The 26,730-nt window shown below is 50.4% G+C and overlaps 1 protein-coding gene and 1 pseudogene across 18 annotated transcripts; both read left to right on the top strand.

Annotated features, from left to right (window-relative positions):
• The first annotated feature begins 1,308 nt into the window (after nt 1–1,308).
• On the top strand, nt 1,309–1,865 carry LOC148002893 (dCTP pyrophosphatase 1 pseudogene; annotated as a pseudogene).
• A 1,171-nt stretch (nt 1,866–3,036) lies between these two features.
• Flcn (folliculin) lies at nt 3,037–21,985 on the top strand. 18 transcript variants are annotated; one of them, XM_087571778.1, is made up of 15 exons: nt 3,192–3,350; nt 4,333–4,410; nt 6,198–6,315; nt 8,556–8,799; nt 9,053–9,560; nt 10,195–10,341; nt 11,759–11,980; nt 12,796–12,956; nt 14,230–14,321; nt 15,098–15,288; nt 17,896–18,009; nt 18,536–18,659; nt 19,409–19,540; nt 19,623–19,728; nt 20,976–21,985. In XM_087571778.1, the coding sequence occupies exons 5-15, from the start codon at nt 9,312–9,314 to the stop codon at nt 21,175–21,177; spliced, it is 1,740 nt and encodes a 579-aa protein (XP_087427904.1). In that variant the 5' UTR covers nt 3,192–3,350; nt 4,333–4,410; nt 6,198–6,315; nt 8,556–8,799; nt 9,053–9,311; the 3' UTR covers nt 21,178–21,985.
• The last annotated feature ends 4,745 nt before the right edge of the window (nt 21,986–26,730 follow it).

The raw sequence follows: 26,730 nt of genomic DNA, 5'->3' as shown, positions 1-26,730 counted from the left end.
ATGCAAAAAAAAAACAAAAAAAACAAAAAAACAAAAAAAAAAAAACAAGAAACAAAACAAAACAAAACAAAAAAAACCCAAAAAACAAAAAACACAGATCTCATCTTAAAGGGAATAAGACACAGTTTATTCTGGAGTCATTTTGAGTGGCCTGGGAACACAGAGTTAGGTTACCCCAAATTAAATGTTTCAATGTGTAAGCATTTTTGTAGTTTGCTTTTTATTTGTTTTTTTTTTTTTGTTTTTTTTTTTTTTTTTAATTTTTGAGAAAGGATTTCTCTGTGTAGCCCTGGCTGTCCTGGAACTTGCTCTGTATAGCGGGCAGTCCTTGAACTCAGAGATCTGTTTCCTTTAGCCTCCCAAGTGCCACCCCTGCCTAGCTCAAATTTTATAGGTTTACAGAAGAAAGCCCTAAGTCACAGCAAGTTTAAATACACTGGTGGGTACCTCAGGCAGGTACAACTAGATGGGAGAGCTTTCCTGTAGGCCCAGGATGCTACACAGTGCACTTCTGAGTTGGTGAGTTAATACACTCCACAGGTTTTTATCTATTTGTTCTGACACAGAGATACGCAAGGAATGGCTGTTCCAGAGGGCTAGAATTAGCCCAAGATAAGGCAACTAGCTTTTGGATCTGCAGCATTCCAGTCTGGTTACAGGTACTGACATTCTAATCAGCCAAGCTCCTTTTGAGTTGGGAAGTCTCACGGCTAAGGCGTCTGTGGGGAACTTGCTCCAGCTAGCTTCTGGGACAGGCAAGGTGGACTCATTCCCACCTCAGCCTCCAAGGTCTCTCAATAACTGCAGAAAGGATCCTGCTTGCTGCCTCAGCCTTAGAGACCTGGGAGAGCCTCTGGGGAGGGGCACACTCCTGTGGTGCCCTCAGTGACCTCCAGACTCATTCTGTGATGACTGCTTTTGGTTAGCTGCCCAAATCCTTTGCTTTCCAGGATAACGGTTGTCAGGGCCATAGTCAGAGCTGACCTGGTTCTTCATAACATCCCACTGCTATGGGGAGTTCCAACCAGTTTCACTTATTTCCTGAGTGGCAATCTGTTTAAAGCTGTTTTATCCTGCTTAAGATTGTTAACCCGTAGTTGACACATACTTGCTTTCTTTCTTTTTTTTTTCTTTTTTTCGGAGCTGGGGACCGAACCCAGGGCCTTGCGCTTGCTAGGCAAGCGCTCTACCACTGAGCTAAATCCCCAACCACACATACTTGCTTTCGTATACTGCTGTCTGCTTACTCTATTCTTGGGGGAGAGTGGGGAAGTACCTTGTTAAAGACGGGAGATGGGGGTGGGCGGAATGTCCCAAGCTGGTAATGGTGTGTGTGGTGATGTGGGGCAGGAAGACTCAGCTGCTGCCGGCCCGTTCAGCTTCAGCCCAGGGCCCTGCTTGAGGACGTCCAACGCCTCCATGCAGAGTTTGCTGCTGAGTGAGACTGGGAGCAGTTCCACCAGCCTCAGAACCTGCTCCTAGCCTTGGGGAAGTGGGCGAGCTGGCAGTGCTCTTTCAGTGGAAGTCTGACACAGAGCCTGGTCCTCAAGCATGGCTGCTAAAGGAGTGAACAGGCCTTGAGGAGGAGCTTAATGATGTCCTCATCTACCTGGTGGCTTTAGCAGCCCGTTGTCATGTGGACTTACCTCAAGCAGTAATCTCCAAAATGGACACCAACTGACGTTACCCAGTCCATCTGTCCCTAGGTTCTGCCTGTAAGTATTCAGACTTGCCCTGTGGGACCCTTTCTGAAAACCAGGCTATGGGGGCTGGAGACCCTGACTCTGAGTTGAGAAACCAGGCTTCTACCTAGAAACACAGTGCTAGTCTGGTCTTATTAAGTCAGAGGCCTGGGCCTGGGTGTTTTCTCTCTCAATAAAATGACATAAAAAAAAAGACAGCAGATGGTTTCCACTTCGGAATCACTCATGGTATCAGGAATAATTGTCCTGGTAAAAATAAACACACAAAAGACAATACTTAGGGATGAAGAGATGGCTCAGCGGTTAAGAGCTCTGACTGCCTTCTTCTGAAGGTCCCGAGTTCAATTCCCAGCAACCACAGGGTGGCTCACAACCATCTGTAATGAGATCTGATGCCCTCTTCAGGTGTGTCTGAAGACAGCAACAGTGTACACATATACATTAAATAAATAATATATATATATATTTAAAAAAGACAATACCTAACACTTTGACACCACCTTACACTCCTTAATCTTTACCAGGCAAAACTTTCAAAACAAGTTTGCGATTTATTTTCTTTTTCTCCTGCTCCCTCTCCAACGAAATATGAAAGTTTCATGAAATACAGAGAAAGAAATCAGATCCCTGTGATTTGAAAAGCAAACAGATACCAATTACTTGTACTCATCTGACTTCCCCACTCCCTGATAACCACATTCTGGGTCTCCTCCTGGACCTTCAGCATAGTGTGCACAGCAGAGGCTGGCTCCTGCGAACAGCTGGCAGCATTAGAGGGTCAAGCCCAGAGCCCTATTCTCATTTGTCTTCACAAGGGCCCATGCTATGCACTAATAGCTTTAACATTCATTTTAAGTAGCTAAATAATATTCCATCCCTAACCACCAAGCTGGGAACCAAACCCAGAATCTGGAGAAAACAAACAAACCACAACCCATGAACTGTTTTGGAAGCTAGTTTGCAAAGATAGGTCTGGCTCAGGCGAAGACTGAGCCGCGCACATGCGCGGTCCTTCTTCGCTCTGTACCCCCTCCTCCTTCCCAGGATCTGTCCGCACCTTCCATTCTCAGGAAGGGGAGACTGTGTTTCTGATCGGCAATTTAACAGGCTGGGAGTGGAGCTACAAAAACTCACAGAGCCCAGAGGAAATTTATCCGTATTTTTTCTGTTCTGTAGGGACGAGGGTATAGGCTAACTAATTCTCTCTGACTCTTTTGAAATGTTAGTTTTGACGTTACCCCTGCAGAATGGCTTCTCTTGGTGGCCGGAACTATCTACGTTTCTCCGCGGGGTGACAAGCGGTACGGAGGGGCGATTGTTGCCGAGGGCGCTTGGACTCTTGGCTTGGAAGAGCGTAACGCAGCACAGCGTGGCTCGGCGCATCCTAGTCTCCTGTCGGCGCCGCGGCACCGCTCGCCGTGGCTAGTCTCTGGCGTTGCCTTCCCTCCGCCAGCCTGCGGATGGTTCGGTCCGGCTGGGTCACGCGCTAGACTCGGTGCAAGGGCCTGCGGAACGGGCGAGGGGCAGAACGGTGGCGACAGCCTCAGGACAGTTGCGAGCGGGTTCCGGCCCAGCATCCGGGAGACGGCGGCGAGCGCCCCAGCTGAGTTGGTATTGGCCCATAGGGCTGAATGGAAAGTGGGGATGGTAAACACCAGGGAGAGGGAGGTGACAGGTTCCATCCCTCGGTCGGGGTAATTGCTGTAGTTTGAACACTGCTGGGGACAGCGTCCTGCCAGTCCACCCCCTGCCCCCCCCCCGTTTTCTAGCAGGACGGTCGTCAAAGGACAGGACGGGCAGGGCACCTCATTTCTCCATTCTAGAAGGATATCTGGTCCTCATGCCCTGGAAGGAATGTTTAGCCCTGGGATTAGCCAGTGGATTGCAGTTGAGGAGGTCACAAGTAGCCTGGACAGAAGGGGGTTGTTGGACCTACTGCAAGTATAGGGTGACTTTCCATTTCTTGGGGGTGGGGAAGCCTGGCACCACCCATGGTGCCCGGCAGAGAGAAAGGCTACAGCCAGAGTGCTGCTGGCAGTGCTGGGTTATCATAATTGTCTTTAAGCAGTGGAGAGGTCATGGCACGTGATACTGTTTGCTTTGCTAGTGTCAAGTGACTGGGCGCTCTCTAAAGGAAGTCCTGCTGAACTTGGCAGTAGTAGAGTGGGGAGTGGTTCTAAGTCATAGATAAAGTTCCCTGCTGAATTTCTTACCCACTCTGTACTAGCTAGTGTGGCAGCCGGGAGGAGCGGTGAGTTTCCTGTGGCAGACAGTTAACAGCTCCTGCTGACCTCGAGATCCTTGTAACCCCTTGTTTGCCTACAGGGCACTCTTAGTGGCCTGGTGCTGTGAGGAGACAGGAAACAGAGATGAGGTAAAACCAGGGCATACCAGGGAAGGATGGTGTGGGTCTTGTTTGCCAGTCCTGTGGTTTAGACAGTGTGAACAAGCTGTGAACGTGCACAGCCTGCCTCTCAAAGAATTCAAGTATGGTGGTGAGGAGACTGTCTTCAGCTTGGAAAAGTTACTAGGAAGGGGTGGTTAGGCACACTCACAGACGCCAGCTTAGTAAGAATGTGGTAGGCATTGGACTTGGAGAGTGACTGAAGAACTGGGCTCTTCCTGGCAGGGAGTCGGGTGTCATATGCAGTACAGTCTGAGAAGCCTGTGAAGCCTGTTCTCCAGTACCCAGGAGGACTTCCAGGGGGTAAGGGACAGTTGGTTTCTCTGTGGCTCCAGAACTGAGTGTCATCTAGGGTTCCGTGACGGTCTCCCAGTGGCCACCTGGGCTGAGGGATGAGTAATGCGAATTTGTCTTGTTGGACAAATAAATGCTTTTTATCAGAAGCAATGTTGGGCACATCCTGTGTGACCCTGATGCTTTATGACGGTGAAAACCTGAAGAGAGGCTCGAGGGGTGTGGTCTGAAGGTCTGCGTTGGCACGGTGTGTGTGCTACGAAAACAGTTTCCTTCTAGACAGCAGTTGGAAAGATGGAAATTTTGTGTTTAAAAAATGTTTGGAGGGGCTGGGGATTTGGCTCAGTGGCAGAGCGCTTGCCTAGGAAGCGCAAGGCCCTGGGTTTGGTCCCCAGCTCCGAAAAAAAAGAACCAAAAAAAAAAAAAAAAATGTTTGGAGAGACGAGTCAGTGGTTAAGAGCACTGGCTGCTCTCTCGGAGGATCCTGGTTCGATTCCCGGAGCCCATACAGATGCTCACAACCACCTGTAACTCCAGTCTCAGGAGATCTGATGCCTTCTTACGGCCCCCATATGTGCAGGCAAAAAATAATAAAAGAAATGTTCAAAACAATTCTATTTTTGAAGCTGGGCATGATGGTGCACGCCTTTAACCCCAACACCCAGGAGGCGGAGGCAGACAGATCTCTGTGGTCTGTATAGTGAGTTCCAGGCCAGCCAAGGCTATGTATTGAGACCCTAAAATTTATGTATTGGGACCCTAAATTTCAGCTACGCTGTCAACTTACTTCCAACCACTTTGATAGTTGATAGAGGCCCTATGCTAATCAGAACCCCAAGTGTGTTAGCTTTCTGACGCGAGAAACAAAACAACAACCTGAGATGATCCACTTAAAAGGAAGAACTGGTTTTGCTTCACGGTTTTCATTGGAGAGCCTGTGGTGGCATGATGTGGTGAGGGGTACACAGTGAGGTAAAACTTCATACCTCATGGCACCTGAGAAACAGGACCAGGCAGGGCCCTCTTCAAGGGCAGGACAGTGACCTAACTTCTTTCCACTCAGCCTTAAAAGGCGCCATTACCCCTGACAGTGCCATCAGCTGGGGATCAAGTCTTAAACACATGGTTTCCTTTGGAGGGACACATAGAATCCAAAAGCATGGCTGACAGGATGGCCCAGCTGGCAAAAGTGCTTGCCACACAAACCTGACAGCCAGAGTTCCATCCCTGGAACCCGGGTAAAGACTAGCACTCCCACAGTGAGGGGAGGCAGAGACAGGAAGTAGTGGGGAAGCTCTTGTGCCAGTTAGCCTGAATACACAGTGTGGCAGAAACAAGACCAGGAGCAAGGTGAAGGACAAGGGTGACCTGCAGGCTGTCCTCTGACTTCACGTGCATGTGCCAGGGTGCATGCGAGTGTATTTCCGTCTTCCTCCTCACCTCTCTCCACTGCACACATGCCAGTCAGCAGTCTTTCATTCGTTTTTGTTTTTCGAGAAAGTGTTTCTCTGTGTAGCCTTGGCTGTCCTGGAACTCACTCCGTAGACCAGGCTGGCCTCTAACTCACAGAGATCCCCTGCCTCTGCTTCGAGCGCTGGGATCAAAGGAGGTATGCACCACCATGCCTGGCTAACAGTGTTCGTTCTTTAAGATCCAAAGCACTACAGCAGATAAGTGTCCAGCTTCTCTCGGCAGTGCCCTGGTTTGAAGTTGGCTGTCAGCTGCTCAGTCATTATTCATGCCACGAAAACCAGTTCTCGGAATGAGGTCTGACTTCTTTTTCTTTTTTTCTCTAGACAACCTCAAGCCTTTGAATTCGAGTGCAGTTTGCATACCATACCTGACTCATCCGGCAGGCCTCGTACACGTTCTGGTCTAGGCAGGATGGTGCAGCCGTGATCTGTCAAGCATAAGGTTGGTAAATGACACTCCACACGTGGGAGAAATTTGGCTGAGGGCTGCTTTCACATGCTGACTTTGCTGGAAGGATGCTCATTTCTCCTCCATGCATCCCCCAAGGAGGATGTGGCTCCTTTCCCAGGGTGCGTGCTTCTGTCTTGAGTCCTGACTTCCATATTTCCCCATCCTGTTATTGGTTGCTTCACCTCCTCCATAGTGGACGCTTTTTCTGCTTCTGAGACAGTGTCTCATGTTTCTTGTAGCCCAGGCTGGCCTGGAGCATTCCGGTGGCTAAAGCTAGCTGATTCGCCTGCTGCCGTCTTCTGGTGCATCCATTCCAGATGTGTGCCACCATAGGTGCAATAGGTGTCTGAGCCTCCTCAGATACCTCTGGTTTCTCTGATTGCCATGGTCAGCTCTCTGAGCGAGTCATTTGGTGCCTCTCATGTGTTGGGAACTGTGGTGGACACAGAAGGGATTGTATTTAACCAAAGTCTCCACCAAGAGGAGCTTAGCATTTGTGAAGGGAAAACACAAGCAACATAGGTCCCAAAGCCTAGGACAGGTGACAGAGTGGGAGCTGGTAGGTTGGGGAGTGACAGTCAGCATGAGCTAGTCAGGCACCTGGAGGCCGGGTGCTCCCGACAAAGATCTGCAGCCCACATGTTCAGGACCTTCATCTCCAGCTCTTCTGCCCTGTGCTGCAGTCAGAACCCCCATGGGCAAGTGTACCCCCAAGTTCTCTGCCTCCTGCCTTATCAGTTGTTTATAGCTGCTGCTGCTAATCCTGTTTCAGCCTAGGAGGACTGGTGCTCGGTGACCTGTCAGCTCAGGAAGTTGACTGCAGAAATGCTAGAGGTAGGGCTGCTGATGGTAGTGCCATCTCAAAGGAGGCAGCCAGAGACGACCAGGGCACAGCTGTCCGTCACCAGCTACCTGTGTGACGAGTGCTGAGCTCCAACTTTGCGCTCGTCTGATGGGCCATATCTTGGCCTATTCTTCCCGGGGACAAGGACCTAGGAAGAAAGTGTCCTCTTGCCTGTATTTAGAGACTTAAATAGTTGCATACTCCTTGAGTAGGATTCTCCTAAGGAGCCCGGGCGTTGTTGTTTATGGAAATGCCCCGGAACCCACACAGTTCAGATGAAGCCCTGTGTGAACGGCGGTCCTGAGTTTTGCTCTAGTTTAAAATCTTGAGTTGTCCCATGTGACTGGATATGGTGGGTGTGAAGACCCTAACCCGTCCTTCCAGACCTTTCTCCAGCCAGCCAGTATGGTCTGCAGTGTCCATGGGTCAGGTATGCAGCTTTGGCCGTCCCCACCTCTGCCTTTGCCACCTCTGCTGTCAGAACCCCTAGGACATTCTGGCCTTTAACACCTTTTCTGGTTAGCTGTAAAGCAGAGAACAAATGCCCCTCGGCCACCCAACCGTGCCGCAGCTGCCTGCAGGCTGCCATATCATTTCGTCAGGTGGAGAAGCGGGGCTTCCCAGACACCACAGCCCTTTCAGGTTCACCCTGTCTCTTCCACTGGAGCACCATTCCCCACTCTTTCCTCTCTCCTCTAGAAATCACATGACTTCCAGTGACCTTCCTGTGGCTCTGCAGGTGGTCAGTTTTGGGTGGTTTTGTTTGGTTTTTGTTTTAGACAGGGTTTTACTCTGGCTAGCCCAGAATTTGCTTTGTAAACTACACTGGCCTCTGCCTCTGTGGCAATGCTGGGATCACCGGTGTGCCACCATGCCTGCCTACGCCTTTTTAAAAACTCATGATGTGATAAAACTCATGACGCAGCATTTAACTCTCTCCCTCACACCATCCACCTCAGCTCCACTGTCTTCCCAGCTGACACCGTCTCTATCAGACTCTGGTCACCTCGCTGGGGTCAGGTCCGGCTCCCCAGATCTCTCCAGTGGGTTAGCCAGAGCGTATCCTGCATGTGCCTGGTTTCATTCTGTCCGAGATACAGCGGTTTGTAGGATTGCCTGACTCTCAAGGCTGAGTGACACCCATTCTCCCCTTACTAAAGCTCTTATTGGTCCAGCAGGATGGCTTAGGTGGCTCTTTGGTCACCTGCTCTGGAGGGCCCTGTGATCTGTGGAAGCCACATGGTCCCTGTTTGAGGCCCTGGCTGCCCCATTCAGTTCCACTCGAAGCTAAAAAATGTCTGCAAACCCCACCCCAGCATCCGCTCCGCCCCGCCCCTTTGTTTTCCCCATCTCCATCTTCATTATCCACATTCTCTCCTCCCTCTAGTTGAGTCCGCCTACTCATTTTGGAAACTCTGGCACTGTTTGGCCTCCCCACCTGTCACCGTCACCCACCAGTGCCCCATCGTTCTTCAGTGGGCAGTGGGGCTGTCATCTGGCACCTTCTGCTCCTCAGCAAAGCCCTCAGAGCTGGTTTGCCTTCATCAGAACCCTGGGAACCTTGCCATTTCTAGAACAAACGGGGGCCTGGCTGTGGCCACAGAGTTCAAGAGGTCCGCCTCTGCCCTCAGGTCTGCCCATCTCTGAACCCACTCAGGCCCCCCCATCTCTGAACCCACTCAGGCCCCACCCACCTGCTTGGCCCACCCACGGCTCCACCCAGACCTGTGCAGCCAACCCCACCTCTGGTCCTACTCCCCTCAGAGTCCCCTGTATGTGCTGCAGAGCTGTGTTCCAAGTCTCCCCATGCAGAAAGATGTTCATCTCTGTAGGTGCCCCCCACCCCGACCCCAAGCACCCCAGCATTCAAACCTTGCCTTGCAGGTGTGGGAGATGATGAAGGCTGCTGACCCTCCTTGGTGCCTGTCCTGTCTGTGTCCATCTATCCGTCCATCCATTTGCTCTTCTCCCCCTCCCCCGTGTCTTTCCTGCCCTTGATGTAGCAACTGTTACGCAGCGAGTGCCCATTGGTGCTGGCAGGTGCGGACACCCTGTCAGAGCCCTTGGCCTGATTCCGTAGCATGGATGGGGCAGGCCCACAGATGCCGTCCTTCCCTACAGGCCTCGGCCATTCTCCAGCACCATGAACGCCATTGTGGCTCTCTGCCACTTCTGCGAGCTCCATGGCCCCCGCACGCTCTTCTGCACGGAGGTTCTACACGCTCCCCTGCCCCAGGGTGCCGGAAGTAGGGACAGTCCTGGCCAGGTTGAGCAGGCTGAGGAAGAAGAGGGCGGCATCCAGATGAGCAGCCGAGTCCGTGCCCACAGCCCAGCCGAGGGCGCCAGCACTGACTCCAGCAGCCCGGGGCCCAAGAAGTCAGACATGTGCGAGGCAAGTGCCCTTTGGGACCGTGAGCTGGTTTTAGCCTTTCTGTGAGAGGTGGGCTGTAGTGGGAGCCTGGGAAACCTCCAAGGTCCTGAGAACATTTTTCTCACCACCCCAGCATGAGCCCTTTTAACCTAGTCAGTGCAGAGGCCGGTCTAGTCTACAGAGAGAGTTCCAGGACAGTCAGGGATGCACAGAGAACCCCTGTCTCGGGGGGAAGAAAACCACACATCATTACACATACTTAAAGGAAGTCGTACCAACTAGAGATAATGTTTCTCCAGAAAAAAGCAAGTTTCTTTTCTTTCTTTCTTTCTTTTTTTCTTTTTTTTTTTTGTTGTCGTTGTTGATTTTGGTTTTGGTTTTTCTGAGACTGGGGTTTTCAGTGTAGCCCTGGCTGTCCTGGCACTTTACTCTTTAGACCAGGCTGGCCTCAAACTCACAGAGATCCTCCTTCCTCTGCCTCCCTAGTGCTGAGATTAAAGGTGTGCACCACCACTGCCCAGCAAGAAGATGATTTTTAAAAAGTTTTAAAAATTTAAAAAGGATTGTGTTTTCTATATTTAGATATGTTGCCTGCTCCTAGCCAAGAGATTTATTTATTTATTTATTTATTTATTTTGTCGTCCTTTGTGTGCAGGGCTGCCGCTCGCTTGCTGTAGGGCACCCAGGTTATATCAGTCATGATAAGGAGACCTCTATCAAGTACGTCAGCCACCAGCACCCCAACCACCCACAGCTCTTCAGCATTGTCCGCCAGGCCTGTGTCCGCAGCCTGAGCTGTGAGGTAAGGCCAGCGGCAGGCTATCCGCGGGAGACGTGCACGGGGACAGATAGGTTCATTGCTGTTTACCAACACAGGGGGCCTTGCTTGTCAGTGCTGTGTGAGCATGGAAGCAGTCGTTAGAGCCTGAAGAGTAAGTCCCTGTGGACTCGGGCTGTCTACATAGGGGTTGGCATTTCACTTCGAACAACAGACTGGTTTTTCTAGTCCATTCTTGATGGGCAAGTCTCTGAGATGGGACGGTCCCTAGGCAGTGTCACCTTTACATTGTATCAACATGCCATGGTGGAATGCTTAGAACCTTCCAAAGAATGCATCCGGCTGCAGGGCTGGCTCAGTGGTGAAGAGGTCCTAAGTTCAATCCCAGCAACCACATGTTGGCTCACAACTGTCCATAGCTCAGTCCCAGGGGACCTCACACCTTCTTCTGGCCTCCATGGCCACTGCACGCACGTGGGATAGACATATATGCCGGCAAACAGAGCAGAGAAGAAAAATAAAGGTTTAACAACAAACAAGAATGTTTGCCCCTGAGCTTCTGCTGTGGGGCCCGAGTCTCAGCTTCTAGGTCTGATCTGTCCCACAGGCATATATGGCCCCTATCTCCACCTTGTAGGATCCCTGGGCGCCATGGTGCTTGTTCTCAGTGTGCTCTATACCTCCGTCTCCTGCTGTACGCTCAGCAGCACCAGATGCCCTGTGCACAGTAGTCACAGGTCCAGCAAATTTGTCAGGAGGGAGAGACCAAAGGACTCTCTAAAAATAGGGTGTGCTATGGGCTGGAGATAGCTCAACAGCTACGATTCTGTGCTACTGATACGGATGATCTCAGTTTAGTTCCTAATATCCACCCACGCTGGGTAGCTTACAGCCTCCCATGACTCCAAATCCAGGGGATCCAGCACCTTTGGCCTCTGCAAGCACCTGTACTCGTGTTTACACCACCCCCTCCTCCAACCCTACACACCACATTCCCATGATTTAAAGACCAGAAGTAGCCATTGCTTCTGCTGGCTCTCCAGTCTGCCCATCAAGAGCAAGTTGTAACATTTGGTGCCATTCATTGATAGGACACTGGCCTGCTCTGTTCCAGCCAGGCCCTGAGTCCTAACCCCAGCACCACCAAAAACAGGAAAAGAGGGCCTGGAGAGATGGTTCAGTGGTTAAGAGCACTTACTGCTCTTCCAGAGTCCTGAGTTCAAATCCCAGCAACCCCATGGTGGCTCACAACCATCTGTAATGAGATCTGATGTCCTCTTCTGGTGTGTCTGAAGACAGCTACATACAGTATATATATACTTATATATAATAAATAAATCTTTAAAAAGTCTTTAAAACAATAACAGAAACAGGAAAAGAGGCCCACGAGGCTTGAGGTAAAGTCAGGACTTCCCCTAAAGTTACTGTGGCTCCCTCCAAGGTGTGCCCTGGTCGTGAAGGCCCCATCTTCTTTGGTGATGAGCAACATGGCTTTGTGTTCAGCCACACCTTCTTCATCAAAGACAGCCTGGCCAGAGGCTTCCAGCGCTGGTACAGCATCATCGCCATCATGATGGATCGGATCTACCTCATCAACTCCTGGCCCTTCCTGCTGGGCAAGATCCGCGGGATCATCAGCGAGCTCCAGGGCAAGGCCCTCAAGGTGATGCTCAAGGCGGGGCTGTGGCCGGTTGGCATGGATGCTGGGTGCCTGGGCAGCAGTGGTCCTCCTGGCTCTGCCTCTGCTTTGGGCCCACGCTTCAGTGCGGTGATGTCCCGGGCGACCCTCCCAGCCAGCCTGTAACTCTCCTGGTTTCATCCTGGTCTTGAATTCAGAGACCCGCCTGCCTCTGCCTCCTGAGTGCTGGGATTAAAGGCAATCACCCCCGCCACAGCTGTCCTAACTGCTATTCAACCTCTGACTTCTTGCCCAGTACCTTTACTTCCTGTACCCTTCACAACCCAAACTGCCTGCTACTCTTATCTAGACCCCACCTAGGGCACCCCCTCCAGCTGCAGAAGAGCACACAGGCAGGCATGGCCATGCTTTGGTCACAGACCTTTAGACTCAGTGGCCCATTTCTCATTTGTGCTCTGTCCTTGGGCAGTAGAGGAGGAGGCTGTTCATCCTTCGTCCTGATAGGTGGAGTGGCTGGACTGTATTAGAATGTGGCTGGAAGGCATAGGAGCCTCCTATAAGGAGTTAGTCCTGTGTCTGTCACCTGCAAGGGTCTGTGAAATGAACCTGAGTACTTGAAGAACGGTGACTATCCAGTGGAGTCCAAGGAGCCAAGTAGGGGTAGAGAGGAACACACAGAACCCCCTGGGTCAGCAGAACCATTCTGTGAGGCATTGCATGGACCGTGTTCTGAGTCAGGAACACAGAGTGGGAGAATCTGGGAAGTGGGGTGGCAGTAACTGAAAGGTTCGGTGGTAGCCATCCCTGAAGAGGCCCTCTTCTCCACCCTTTGTATTCAGGTGTTTGAGGCAGAACAGTTTGGATGTCCACAGCGTGCCCAGAGGATGAACACTGCCTTCACACCCTTCCTGCACCAGAGGAACGGCAACGCTGCCCGCTCTCTGACCTCCTTGACCAGTGATGACAACTTGTGGGCCTGTCTGCATACTTCCTTTGCCTGGTAATGAATCCTGGGTCTCGGCATCTGTGAGCCATTAGAACAATGCAAAGTCACCCATCTGCCTCCTGGTGGGGTTGGCTTGTGTACCTCTGTGGGTCTGCTGCAACCCAGAGAGGTCTCTGTCTCCCCACTGGATGGAAACCCTGTGAGGTAGAACTCATTTTTGCACTGACACAAGTGGGAAGACCACCAAGTCTCCTCTCTGAAGATGGCAGCAGGTTTCTAGCTCAGGCCTCTCCCGAGCCGGTAGCTGGTGCTTTGGGCTGAGGCCTGGGAGTTTTTGCCGGTGGGGAGCAGTCAGCTGGTGTCTGGGGTGAAGGTCTGGTGTATGGGTGCCCTATGAAAAGGGAGCTCCTGACCCTCCACTGAGTAGTCCAGGAAAACGGAACATGTAGAGCCTTAGCACCTGAGTGTAGCAGGGACATTCTGCTCCTTCTGGAGTTTGTTTGTCAGCCGATGGGCATGTAGGCTGGGCCTGTTCCTTGGCCATTGTGAATAGAGCAGCAGTAAACAGGAGTATTTAAGGATCTCCGCTGTGGTCGCTTGAAGTCCTTCAGGTCATGCCCGGGAATGGCGTATCGGGTATGGATTTGGAGGCTTCTCCCCACTAAGACAGGAAAACAGAGTTGGGTCCTGTGGAACTGCAGTTACAGATGGTTGAGAACCACGGAGTCAGTGCTGGGAGCTCACCCCGTTCCCCGGTGAGAGCAGCAGATGCTGTTAACTGCTGAGCTGTCTCTTTAGCCCCTGTCCTGGGTTTTCCTGCTGAGAGGAATTCTAACTGATGTGAAAGGGGATGTCTAAGTAGTTTGAATTTCTGTTTCCCTGATAGTTAAGGATATTGAATACCTTTTCACATACTCATTGGCCATTTGTAACTTCTTCCTTTGAGAATGGTCTAGAATGTTTTTGGTTTTTACACCTATTATGTAGCCGTGAGAACATTACCTCACTTAGCAGAACTAAAGATTGTCTGGGGTACAACTTAGGTTCCCTTCATCTCGAAGGTGACTTCTGAATTGGGATTAAAACCAACAGTTCCTTCAAACATCCCATACTCTATTTTTCTCATCCCCTCTGAAGAAGGACCAAACTCATGTCTTACGGAATGTTTCCTCAGTGATGGGGGCTGGGGTGTTGGAGGGCGGTCTTTGAGTATGCTTATGTAGGCCATCTTCTGTGAGCTGGGGTTTGAACCTAGGGCTTAATAAGCCTCAGGTTCAGTTTTCCCATTGGCAGGGTACCTCATGACTGGTATTGCATTTTTCTCCAGGCTCCTGAAGGCATGTGGTAGCCGGCTGACAGAAAAGCTCTTAGAGGGTGCTCCCACAGAGGACACCCTGGTCCAGATGGAGAAGCTTGCTGGTAAGTCTGTTTTGTTTTCTGGGCTGTCTATAGTGGCAGCAACACCCCTGGCTTGTGGCTGCCATAATGAGTGGAGCTGGTACAAGGGAGTCTGGATGTGAATAAGCATGATAGGCCTTTGTGACAGCCACTCCCATGCCCTTGTTGATGTTATGATTCCGACTCATCTTCCTCGATGGTGCCTATTCTCAAGTAGGTTGGGGATTCTTAGAGAGTTCCCTGAAGGCAGCTCCACTGGGCAATCTCGAGGTGGCTCTGCTTGCCAAAGTTTCCTCTAGGTAGCTCAGCTGGTTTCCTCCTCAGCAATTGTTTTTTGCTTCTGTAACCTTGAAGAGAACCCTTGTGAATCTTGTTAGTTTCAGGAACTTCCTGAGACTTGTATCTCATAAGCCTCTCCTTAGAGGGAATGTTTTAGTTCAGAGGAAATCACTGTTCAACATCATCCCTACATCCATGGTCTGGTTCTCATTGTGACATTCAGCAGAGGTTGTCCGTGTGAAGGGAGATGGGGTGAAATGGTGTGTGGAGCACAGGGCTGTTTCAGCAGTTGAGTGGGATTAGCATCTTCCAGGAAGAGCTTCTAAGATGCGTCTTCAGCCCAAGTCTTCCTCCCTTCACCCCAGATTCCTAGTCAGTAGCAGAGTCATCGGGCCTCTCTGGGATACAATAGGAATTAGTGGTGTAGCTGTAGGTGCCCCAAAGCAGAAATGGCCACAGAACCAAACTGTAGCATCTAAGGGGATGCTCACTCCATACCTGTCCTGTTTGCCCTGTAGACTTAGAGGAAGAATCAGAAAGTTGGGATAATTCAGAGGCTGAAGAGGAGGAGAAAGCCCCTGCTACGGCAGAGGGTGCTGAAGGGCGAGAGCTGGCCAGTTGCCCAACAGAATCATCCTTTCTCTCAGCCTGTGGGAGCTGGCAGCCCCCAAAGCTTTCTGTCTTCAAGTCCCTTCGACACATGAGACAGGTAAGCAGAGGGGTGTGGTCCGAACTGAGAAGAGCCCGGGCCACTTCACAGGATACCAGCCCTTTGGGTCTGAGCTTCTTCTACATCCATGGGCAGGGGAGACACTGGGAACTTCTGAGTGGGTGTATGGCTGAGGGCACAGAAGACATCAGCCTGTCTTAGCAGGACCAGTGTTCTTTTAGTGACAGAATAGACATCCGGTGTATCTGTGTGCATTCATGTGCTTGTGTGCATGTTCCTGCATGCTCATATGTAAACACAGACCAGAGTGTCATCCTTCTGGGTGCTATTGATAAAATTGTATTTTGAGGCAGTGTCCCTCACTGGCCTGGAACTCGTCCAGTATGCTGGCTGGGTGGCTTGTGTGTCCCAGGGATCTGCCTCCCAACCCCTCCTGGCTGTAGGATGACAAGCACGTGCCTCTGTGCTTTCCCTGCCTTCTTAAAGTTAAGTCCTGGAGTGCAAACTCAACTCCTCGCACTTTGAAACTGAGCTGTCTGTCCAGCCCAGCATCTGTTTGTCTGTCAGGTTTCCTGAGGTCCTCCAACCTTGTCACCCTGGAACCTCCTGAAGGTGTTGAAAAAGCACTATCACCTGTTTGTGTGCAGGCTAGACCTTAAAGTAATGGTCAATCCTAGGATAAATCGGGCATAATCTACATGCCGCAACCTTAGCTGTTATTGGTGTCTCAATGGTGGACTGTTATTTGGTGTGAAAGAGTGAGAAGGTGACACGGAGTAGGAAGTGTACGCACGCCTTCCAGAGATGGAGACAGTCTCGTGAGAGTGAACATGGTTTGTCGGGTCAGATGGGAAGCAAGGGTTGCTCCAGGTGAAGCACACTGTCCCCTCTTCACACCGTTGTCTCTCTTTGGGTTAGGGTCTCACGTATCCCAGGCGGGTTTTGAACTCACTGTGTAGTTTACCAAGTGCTAGTATTATACGCATGTGTAAGCGTGCTGGGCTTACTTTTTGTACTATATTTCTTGTTATCTTTAATCTGGAATTTTTAAATTTTATTTACTATTACTACCGTGTGTGGAGGTACACATGGATGCCGCAGTGCACACGTGGAGCCCAGAGGCCGATTTCGGGGCATCTGTCCTTCCTGCTTTATGTGGGTTCTGTCCGGACACCCATCTCACACGGAAAATCCTCTCCCAACCTGCTAAGCCGTCTCTCTCAACGTCTTTATTTTTTTTTTCCAATTAGTATTATTTGACCAGCCAGGAATGATTTCTGTTTTGGAGGCTGGGGAGTCTAGTGAGATGACCCCCAGGGGTAAAGGTGCTGGCGACCATAAAGACCTAAATTTGATGCCCAGGCAAATGGATTGAGCCCTGGGATTTCAGGGTGGGAGACAAGGATTTCAGGGTGGGAGACAAGGATTTCAGGGTGGGAGACAGGATTTCAGGGTGGGAGACAGGATTTCAGGGTGGGAGACAAGGATTTCAGGGTGGGAGACAAGGATTTCAGGGTGGGAGACAAGGATTTCAGGGTGGGAGACAAGGATTTCAGGGTGGGAGACAGGATTTCAGGGTGGGAGACAGGATTTCAGGGTGGGAGACAGGATTTCAGGGTGGGAGACAGGATTTCAGGGTGGGAGACAAGAATTTCAGGGTGGGAGACAGGATTTCAGGGTGGGAGACAGGATTTCAGGGTGGGAGACAGGATTGCAGGGTGGGAGACAGGATTGCAGGGTGGGAGACAGGATTGCAGGGTGGGAGACAGGATTGCAGGGTGGGAGACAGGATTGCAGGGTGGGAGACAGGATTGCAGGGTGGGAGACAGGATTGCAGGGTGGGAGACAGGATTGCAGGGTGGGAGACAGGATTGCAGGGTGGGAGACCTTTGTTCTCCAGTGTTGAGCTGGGCTCACTTTGCTGTTCCTTCCCAAGGTTAACAGAGCAGGAATTGTGCTTCCCGCTGCACATGGGAGTACTCAGAGGCATTGGGGTTTGTAAAGTACATATTGTAGCCTCTTTTTGTAGTTTTTGTTTTGTTTCAACCTCATGTTTGGCCTCAAAAAACAATGACTACCTCCTAGCCGTAAGTGCTGCAGGAGTTACTGCCAGGCAGATCCTGTGATAGCCTCCCCCTCTGAGGAACTGCAGCTATAAAGAAGGCTGTTGCAGCTGACTTGGGCAAGTACCAGGATGTGGGTGCATCCTGGTGGTGGAGGCAGAGCCCTCTTCCTGGGGATGGAGTGATGAGCTGGTTGTTCACTTCCAAGCCCTCCAGCGTGACAGCGTGTTAGAGAGGGCGAGGGCTGCAAAAAGTAGACACCAGGCTGACCTCAAACTCACAGAGATCTGCCTGCCTCTGCCTCCAGTGCTGGAATTAAAGGCACACACCACCACTGCCCGCCTGGCTTGCTTCATACTTTTCATAGTGTACGGGGTTGGGAGTTATATTAAAAATGAAATACCTTTGGAGTCTGGTGACTTCTGTCCCCTGTCAGCCTCTAGCAGGCCACCAGAATCCCTAGAAAGAGAATTAACTTTCTCTTTGCTGACCGTGAGCTTCTTTACTGTGAAGAGATTGTCTGAGTACGTGGGGCTAGATTAGTTCCTATAATATGCCTAAAGAACTATGTGCTGTGTTTCAGGTCTTGGGAGCCCCATCTTTCCGAATGTTGGCCTGGCATGTCCTCATGGGTAATCAGGTGATCTGGAAAAGCAGAGATGTGAACCTTGTCCATTCCGCATTTGAAGTCCTCCGGGTGAGAACCTTCCCCTGTATGCTAATGCTTGACTTGGGACAGACTATTAGGGGTACCACCAGCGCAGAGCCTCGGAAAAATTGGTTTTCCTTGCCTGGTAAAAATGGCGGTCATTGATGCTCCCATGGAAGGATCCTGTATTGTCACTGTTGACGGCTACACTGTCTCCCTTTCTCAACCTGAAACTCTTCTGAGAAGTTATCTGAGCAAGAACTGGCACTTGCTGATGCTACATGGCTGTTCTCAAGTTGGGTGGTGGTGTAGGATCATCTCACAGCATGTCTGCTGGCTGCCAGAACCCTCAAGTGCTTCTCCATGCAATGAGCATCTGAATGGGCAAGGAGACCCAGAGGAGGCAGCACATGTCAGCGTTGATCTATGACTGCCCCCCAGGACCAGAATTGGGGGCATCTGGGCGGGAGACTACACATGGGCTGAGAGACTATGGACACACTGAGGAGGGAGGCTGTGGACCAGCTGCAGAGGGTGCATTTGTGGTGAATTCTGAGCACCTTGTTGTCCACAGACCATGCTGCCTGTAGGCTGTGTGCGAATCATCCCTTACAGCAGCCAGTATGAGGAGGCCTATCGCTGCAACTTCCTAGGGCTCAGCCCTCCGGTGCCTATCCCTGCTCATGTCCTGGCCTCTGGTGAGTGCCCTCTGTGAGACATGTACTGCCCGCTGCTCTGAAAGACTCCTGTATCCAGCCCAGGGGTGCCCCTGGATCCAAGTCATAGATTTTAGGGCAAGGCTGTGCTCTGCCGCTCCAGCTGGGATGCACTGGGGTTGCCCCAAGCCTGGAGCAGCAGTGCCCTCTGTTTGCAGTAGGACCAGTCTGTGCAGAGATGTTTGGCTGTAAAGTTCTTATACCACTAGCCGTGTGTGTGTGTGTGTGGCCACTGAACCCTCAAGGCAGTTTCCATATACAGCATTGGTTCTCAATCTCCCTAAAGCTGTGACCCTTTAATGCGGTTCCTCATGTTGTGGTGACCCCAACCATTAAATTGCTTTTGTTGTTACAACTGTAATTTTGCTACTGTTATGAGTTGTAATATAAATATCTCTGTTTTCCAGTGGTCTTAGGTGACCCCTGTGAAAGGGTTGTTCGACCCCAAGAGGGTTGCAACCACCAGGTTGAGAACCACCAGTCTACAGGATAGAATAATAGTGAAACCATCCACTGAGGCTGCTTAGAATGAATTTACCTGAGTCATGTATGTTCAGTGTAATGTACCAGTTAGTTCTAATTTAACTGAGGCAAGAATTCAATTAATGAATCAACTGCAAAAGGCATTAAGCCCTTTCTCAGAGGAGGCTTGTCCCTGAGGTTTGAGTCTGGGGGTCTTGCAGTGGGGTCAAGGGACACTTTACAAGCTAGCACGTGTTTTGTTGCTACAGAGTTCGTAGTTGTCGTGGAGGTACACACAGCCACTCGCTCAAACCCGCACCCGGCTGGATGTGAGGACGACCAGTCCCTCAGCAAGTATGAGTTTGTGGTGACCAGCGGTAGCCCTGTGGCTGCAGACAGAGGTGGGTGCTGCTGCTGTCTCCCTTCATCGGGGAGGGGAGGGGTCACCGAGGCCTCTGCATCGTCTGGTGTTTGTATCTCCAGTTGGGCCCACCATCCTGAATAAAATGGAGGCAGCTCTGACCAACCAGAACCTGTCTGTGGATGTGGTGGACCAGTGCCTCGTCTGTCTCAAGGAGGAGTGGATGAAGTAAGCCCCAGCCTTGCCTTGACAGCTTCCCGGGCTGGGGGTGGGGGTGGGGGTGGGGGGTGAGGGTGGGGATGTGGAGGGGTGGGGCAGCTCACCATGGCAGTGCACTTTCATGCCAAAAAGCAGAAGCAGGATGTGCAAGCAGAGGCCAAGTATCAGGCGGTGGTGGCGTCTGCCTTTAATCCTAGGACTCAGGAGGCCAAGCATATGGATATCTGAGTTCGAGGCCAACCTGCTTTACACATGCGCGTGCACACACACACACACACACACACACACACACACACACACACACACACACATAGAGAGAGAGAGAGAGAGAGAGAGAGAGAGAGAGAGAGAGAGTGAGTTAGTTCTAGGATAGCCAGGACTGTACAGAGAAACCCTGCCTGGAGAAAATAAACAAACAAACAAAGAGGCCATGCTGTGGCCCTGGGAGCCCGCGAAAGTGGAGTTAAGAGTCGGGTTCAGGGGGCTGGGGATTTAGCTCAGTGGTAGAGCGCTTACCTAGGAAGCGCAAGGCCCTGGGTTCGGTCCCCAGCTCCGAAAAAAAAAAAAAAAAAAAAAAAAAAAAAAAAAAGAATCGGGTTCAGACACCAACCCTGCCCCTCAGGAGTTTGCTGACATGGGAGGTGTCCAGTGTCTCCTGTCCTGGACCCTGTGTCCTGGTGGGAAGTGGTTGCAGCTACTGAGATTTAATGCTGGTATGAAAGTGCTGTTCCTTTATTCCTTAGTTCCCTTTTGGTTTTGGAGGGGTGGTGGGTACTAGGTGGCCAACCTAGGCACATGCTCAGTCGGGTGCAGCCGGGGCAGCCTCCCCTACAGCTTTATAAAAGGAAGTCACTTGTTGCCTTATGCCTTGTGTCTTGGTACTATTTTATCAAATTAATTGAACTAGTTGAACCTTTTCCTGGTTTCCAATAATGTAGTGAAAACTCAGGAGCAGTATTTCTTTACGAATTCCTCTCTTCTTTTTTGAGGGGGACTTTCCCTAGCTTAGCCAGGCAGGCTTTGAACTTCCTGGGTTCAAGGAGTCCTCCTGCTTCAGCCTCCTGAGCAGCTGAGACTGCAGCACTCCATTATCTTTTGCCATGGTAGTGGCCTGGCCTTCCTTGGGGTGAACCCCTGAGCTTGGCATGCTGCAGCTCCAGTGGGGCCTGCAGAGCTCTCACTGGCCTGGAAGTTGGGCTGCGTGAGGAGAGCTTGACTGGGCTGTGGGTCTAAGTGTTCATCTCTGTTTTCTGCAGCAAAGTGAAAGTCCTGTTCAAATTCACCAAGGTGGACAGCCGCCCCAAGGAGGACACCCAGAAGCTCCTGAGCGTCCTCGGCGCATCAGAGGAGGACAACGTTAAGCTACTGAAGTTCTGGATGACGGGCCTGAGCAAAACCTACAAGTCACACCTCATGTCCACAGTCCGAAGCCCGACAGCCGCAGAGTCACGGAACTGACTCCGAGAACACCGTCTGGAAGGTGGTGTACATCTTAGCTCTGTGGGAAAGACTGCCCTTGGGTTTCTGAGTGCTGGCGTGAGATCCTGTTTGAGGAGTGAAGACTTACGGGCTAGGCCTCGCCCTCCTTGTGAGGCTCTCTTAGCCCATGTTGAAGTGTAGGGGACACAGGGACAGTGGTCCCACTGCATAAAATTGCTCTGTCAGGAACTGGTGAGATGTGCTATGTGCCTCTTGAGGAGAAAGGCTGGGAGCTGAGAGGAGTCTACGAGCCAGCCTCTGAGGTTTTGTTGTTGCAGGATGTCCTCGTGGGCTTAGGACAACACCTTCCCACCATGGAAGACCAAGCATCCTGGATCGTTTGTCTTTGGGTTGATGACTTCTCAGGTCATGTGCACACCCGTGGCCTCTGGACATCAAGAGCATGGCTGTTTTGTTTTTGTTTTTTTAATTTTAGTCTTTGAGTCAGGGTCTTATTCTGTCTCCTATCCCAGTTTAGAACTCACGGTGTGGCCTATGCTACTTCCAGACTTGTAGCAGTCCTCCTGCCTCAGCTTCCCAAGTGCTGGGAGTACAGAACTGAGCCATCAGAACCTTACGTTGCTTTCTTCTCTGTTGCTGCCATAGCATTAACCAGCGACTGTAGACTGTGGTGGGGTTGAGGCGAAGTGCCTCTCACCGTAGCAGCTTAGACTCCCTGAAGCTTTCCCAATTTGTTCATAATTTAACACGAAGACTACGTTTGTGTGTCTTGGTCTCTGTACAGTTGCAAGAATGTTGAAACACAATAAATCTGTATTTTTGTAAACTGCTGATTTATTTATTTAATGTATATGAGTACATTGTAGCTATCTCCACACACACCAGAAGAGGGCATCGGATTCTATCATAGATGGTGTGAACCACCTTGTAGTTGCTGGGATTTGAACTCAGGACCTCTGGAAGAGCAGTCAGTGCTCTTAACCACTGAGCCATCTCTCCAACCCTGACTATGTTTTTTATGTTGGATACTGTGATGATTTGTATATGTTCGGCCCAGGGAGTGGCACTATTAGAGGGTGTGGCCTTGTTGGAGTAGGTGTGTCACTGTGCGTAGGCTTTAAGGCCCTCCTTGTAGCTGCCTGGAAGCCAGTATTCTGTTAGCAGCCTTCAGATGAAGATGTAGAACTCTCAGCTCCTCCTGCACCATGCCTGCCTGGATGCCTGTATGTTCTTGCCTTGATGATAACGGGCTGAACCCCTGAGCCTGTAAACCAGCCCCAATTAAATGTTGTCCTTATAAGAGTTGTCTTGGTCCTAGTTGTCTGTTCACAGCAGTAAAACCCTAAGACAGATACTATTAATTCGGTTCCATCAAGGAGATGCAGCTGTGTGTACTGTGTGTCGTGTGTCCCAGTGGGGCTGAGGGAGACACTGTAGGGTACAATGCAGGCTCAGATGGATTCAGACACTGGACAATAGACTCTTACATGCCTTGCATTGTGTGTGTGGTCCACTGTTAGCAGGGCACAGCATGATAGCTCAACCCTATTATGCCAGCTCTTGTGGGGCTAAGGCTGGGGGATTGCTGTAAGTCTGAGACCATCTAAACCAGGCTATGCTACAGAATAAGACCTGTTTGCCTAATGGTGCCCAACTTCAGGAATAGGTCAGTCCCTGCAGATTAGAGGAAGATATCAGAAGAGGGCCATCTTGGACAGGGGGTGCCCCAGCCAGCTCTGGGTAGGAAGCGATGCTGGCCTGGGTGGTCCTGGGAGGATGAAGGAAATTGATGTCCGTCTGTATCTTCTAAGTTTTGGATAAGAGGTCTTTGTCTTCCAGCATGTAACATTCCCTGAATCACTGTCCTGTGTTCAGTCAATGCTCCTAGTTGTCTGCTGTTTCAGCTGTCGAGCCTCTTAGTGAGTAGGAATGCAACCTGAGGAAGCTCTGAATTCATGTCACAGGAGGCAACGTACCCTGCATTCCCATCAGAGAGCAAAACTTTCTGCATCATTAGAGACAAAGGTCAGGATGCGAGTGTGGACCGCTGTGGACCTGTGCCTTGAAAACAGTATCATTCTTAACGATCGACTCGATGATCAGAACATGCATGTGGTGGTATGTTTTATATCAACCAGGGTTATCAGAGAGGAAGGAGCCTCAGTTGAGAAATAGGCAAACCCATAGGGCATTTTCTTAATTAGTGGTTGATTAGGGAGGACCTGGCCACTGTGGTAGGTGGTCCTGGGTTCTATAGAAAAGCAATCCGACAAGCCACGTGAAGCAAGCCAGTAAGCAACACCCCTCCATGGCCCTGCTTCAGCTTTTGCCTTAATGTTCCTGCCCTGTTTGAGTTCCTGTCCTGACCCCCCATGATGAGCAGTAATGTGGAAGTGTAAGTCGAATTAAACCCTTTCCTCCCCAAGCTGCTTTGGTCATGGTGTCTTTTCACTGCAATGCAACCCTAAGGAGGACAGGGATTGGTACCAGGATAGTGGGACATTGCTGTAACAGAGGATTCTGAATGGACTTTGGAACTTTGGGCCAGAAAAGATGTTGCATGTTCAAAGCTTGGTGGGCTGTTCTGTGGGAGCCTGAAGGACGAGAATATTATGAGCAGGGCAGGCAGTGAGGCCTGGCTTGTGAAGTCTCAGAGCAAAGGTTGAGGGTCCCTTAATGACTCTGTCAGGGCTGTTTGCTATTTTAAGAATCAGTAGCTCTGGTCACCTAGGGCTAAACAGTCAGCTGTGATTAACACGAGACCAGAACCAATAAAGTGTTTTACTGGGACAGTTGATGCTGGTTAGCTGGAGCCAAGAAATCGGCGGTGACTCCATGCTGGGGTGGGCTTTGGTGACGCAGTTGTCTTTGAATCATTTCCACTCCTATAGGTAATTCCAGTAAAACTCATTGTTCCCCCTGGATGGTATCTGTTGGATGGTTCTTTAGCCTGTTGTCAGCTCCTTATTTGGGGTGAGCAAATATTTATGTCTCCCCAAGAACGGTATTAAACGTGTCCTTTCAGATCCATGCTTCAGGCCAGCACTATTTAGGACAGCAGTTTTCAATCTGAGGGTCGTGACCCCTTTGGCAAACCTCTGTCTTCAAAAATATTTATGATTCATAACAGTAGAAAAATTACAGTTATGAAGTAGCAACAAAAATAATTCTATGGTTGGAGTTGCCACAACATGAGGAACTGTATTAAAGGGTTGCAGCATTAGGAGCCCTGATTAGTTGAGAACCGCTGGTTTAGGAGGACCTAAGTCCTTAAGAGCTCCTAGTGGGAGGCCATTTGGCTACTGACAAGATGCCCTTGGAGTTATGGGATTAATTCCTCCTCTCCTTGCCTTTGCTTTCTGGCCATTGGTGGGTGGTTTGCTCAGCCACCACGGTGCACTCGCTCCCTTGACACAGGTGTGTTCGTGGATTGGCACTGTGGGCGTAAGAAGACTGAGTTGCTTCTCTCGGGCACTTGCTACGCTGAGCTGCCTGAATAGACACACATGGAGGCCAAGCAAGCCAAACGGGCTCTGGTAGGCCTTGCCCTCGCCACCTTCCCTCCTCCATGCTAAAACCCCTCGTATTATAGTCCTAAACCGACAACCAAGGTCTGGGCCTTATTTGGCCACTTCCTCCCTCTGAGACCCACTACCAAGGTCAGCATATAAAAGACCCCTTTGTCTCACCTGATTAACATGCCCAATCAAAATTAAATGCCTCATCCTAACAGGGACCCCTCCCTTTTTTTTCTTTATAAACTATTTTCCTACAGGCTTCATCTGCTCCTCTCTATCAGAGGCAGTCTTTTGTCGTCCCCCCCCCCCCCCCCACCATGTTCCTTTCTCCATTCCCTATCTCATCCTCTATCTCCTGTCTTAAGCTCCTCCCTTTGTCCCTCTGGAGCAAATAAATCTCCTTTGTGCTGAGAACTTGGTCTTGGGGTAAGGTCTTGTGCTGACTTTGAGGTCCTTTCAATGTGTGAAGTCTCAGGCAGGGAGGAAGGGGTCAGCGCCTGTCTTAGAGCACCTCTCCAGAGCAAGCCTTTAGAGAAGTGAGTCTGGCTTCCCTGGTTGGGCCCTGTGGAGGCCAGAAGAGGGCTGCAGAGGTTCTGGAGTTACAATTGGAAATGCTATGGGCACTGGGAAATTGAACTCTGCAAAAGCAACAGTGTCCTTAACCACTGCACCACCTCTCAGCCTCATATTTTTAAATTATGTGTATATATTATGTATATGTCCTTGTATGGGTCTGTCACCTAAGTGCAGGTACCTGTGGAGGAAGGAGTGCTGAGTCCCCTGGAGCTATAGGTGGAGCTGTGGGTGGTGGTGAACGCCCAAGGGGAGTGACAGGAACCAAACTCTAGCCCTCTGGAAGAGCAGGTAGAGGTCTTAACTGCTGACCCATTTCCCTCATTCCCAAGACTTTTTTTTTTTTTAAGAGACAGGATCTGACTATGTATTCTTGTGTGTCAGAAACTCCCAGATCCACCTGCCTCCCAAGTACTGGGATTAAAGGCATGTACCACCACACCCAGCCCGATAATTGATTTAAGTTTTTTTCATGTGTGTGTGTGTGTGTGTGTGAGAGAGAGAGAGAGAGAGAGAGAGAGAGAAGAGGAGAGGAGAGGAGAGGAGAGGAGAGGAGAGGAGAGGAGAGGAGAGGAGAGGAGAAACAGACAGAGGCAGAGAGACAGAGAGACCTGTATCACAGCACACACGACAAGAAGGTTGGAGGATAACTTGCAGAAATTGTCTCTCTTATAAGGGTCATGGGATTAAACTCAGCTAGGTTATTTAAGTTTGAAAACAAGGGAAAACTTTGGTGGTATGTGCCTTAACCTTCTGAGTCATCTTACCAGGTCATACATTCTGTCTGAATAATTTGCCATTTATAGGTCCCATGTCATCCAGTGGCTGCCATGGTCTTTCCATTGGTACATCTTGTACAGATGGTTTGCTAGCAACACATCATTTGGATTTTTATGTAGAGTTTTGTTTTTTTCTTTTCTTTTCCTTTCTTTGTTGTTTTGAGACAGGGCTTCTTGTGTAGCCTGGCTGTCTTGGAACTCACTATGTAGGCCAGGCTGGCCTCGAATTCACAGAGACCCACTTGCCTCTGCCTCCTGAGTGTTGGAACTAAAGGTGTGTACCACCACTGCCTGGCTTTGCTTTGGATTCTTCTCTTCTCTTTTTTGGTTGTTGTACATTTAAAGTTTTGTGAGAGTTTTGTGTACAAGTGTTTTGCCTGCATGTGTGTCCTCCCTGTGTAACCCTTGGCTGGTCTGGCATGCACCGTGTATACCACAGTAGTCTTGAGCTCATAGAGATCCACATGCCTCTGCCTTCTGAGTTCTGAAATTAAAGATGAGTGTGGTCATGCCTGGATATTTATTCTTTTAACATTTCACACATCCATACAAAGTATCTCGATCCTGTCCGTCCACCGTTACCACCCCCTTCCTGATGCCCTCTGACCCCATCAGCCTCCCAACTCCATGGCCTTCTCTTTTGTCACTAATAACCCCGAGTCCAACTAGTACTGCCCATGTGTACATCCCTATGGAGCCAT

The sequence above is a fragment of the Rattus norvegicus genome, chromosome 10 (assembly GCF_021556685.1).
Source record: "Rattus norvegicus strain SHRSP/BbbUtx chromosome 10, alternate assembly SHRSP_T2T, whole genome shotgun sequence".
In the NCBI taxonomy this organism is placed as follows: domain Eukaryota; kingdom Metazoa; phylum Chordata; class Mammalia; order Rodentia; family Muridae; genus Rattus; species Rattus norvegicus.
This window is presented reverse-complemented; position numbering and strand designations above follow the sequence as displayed.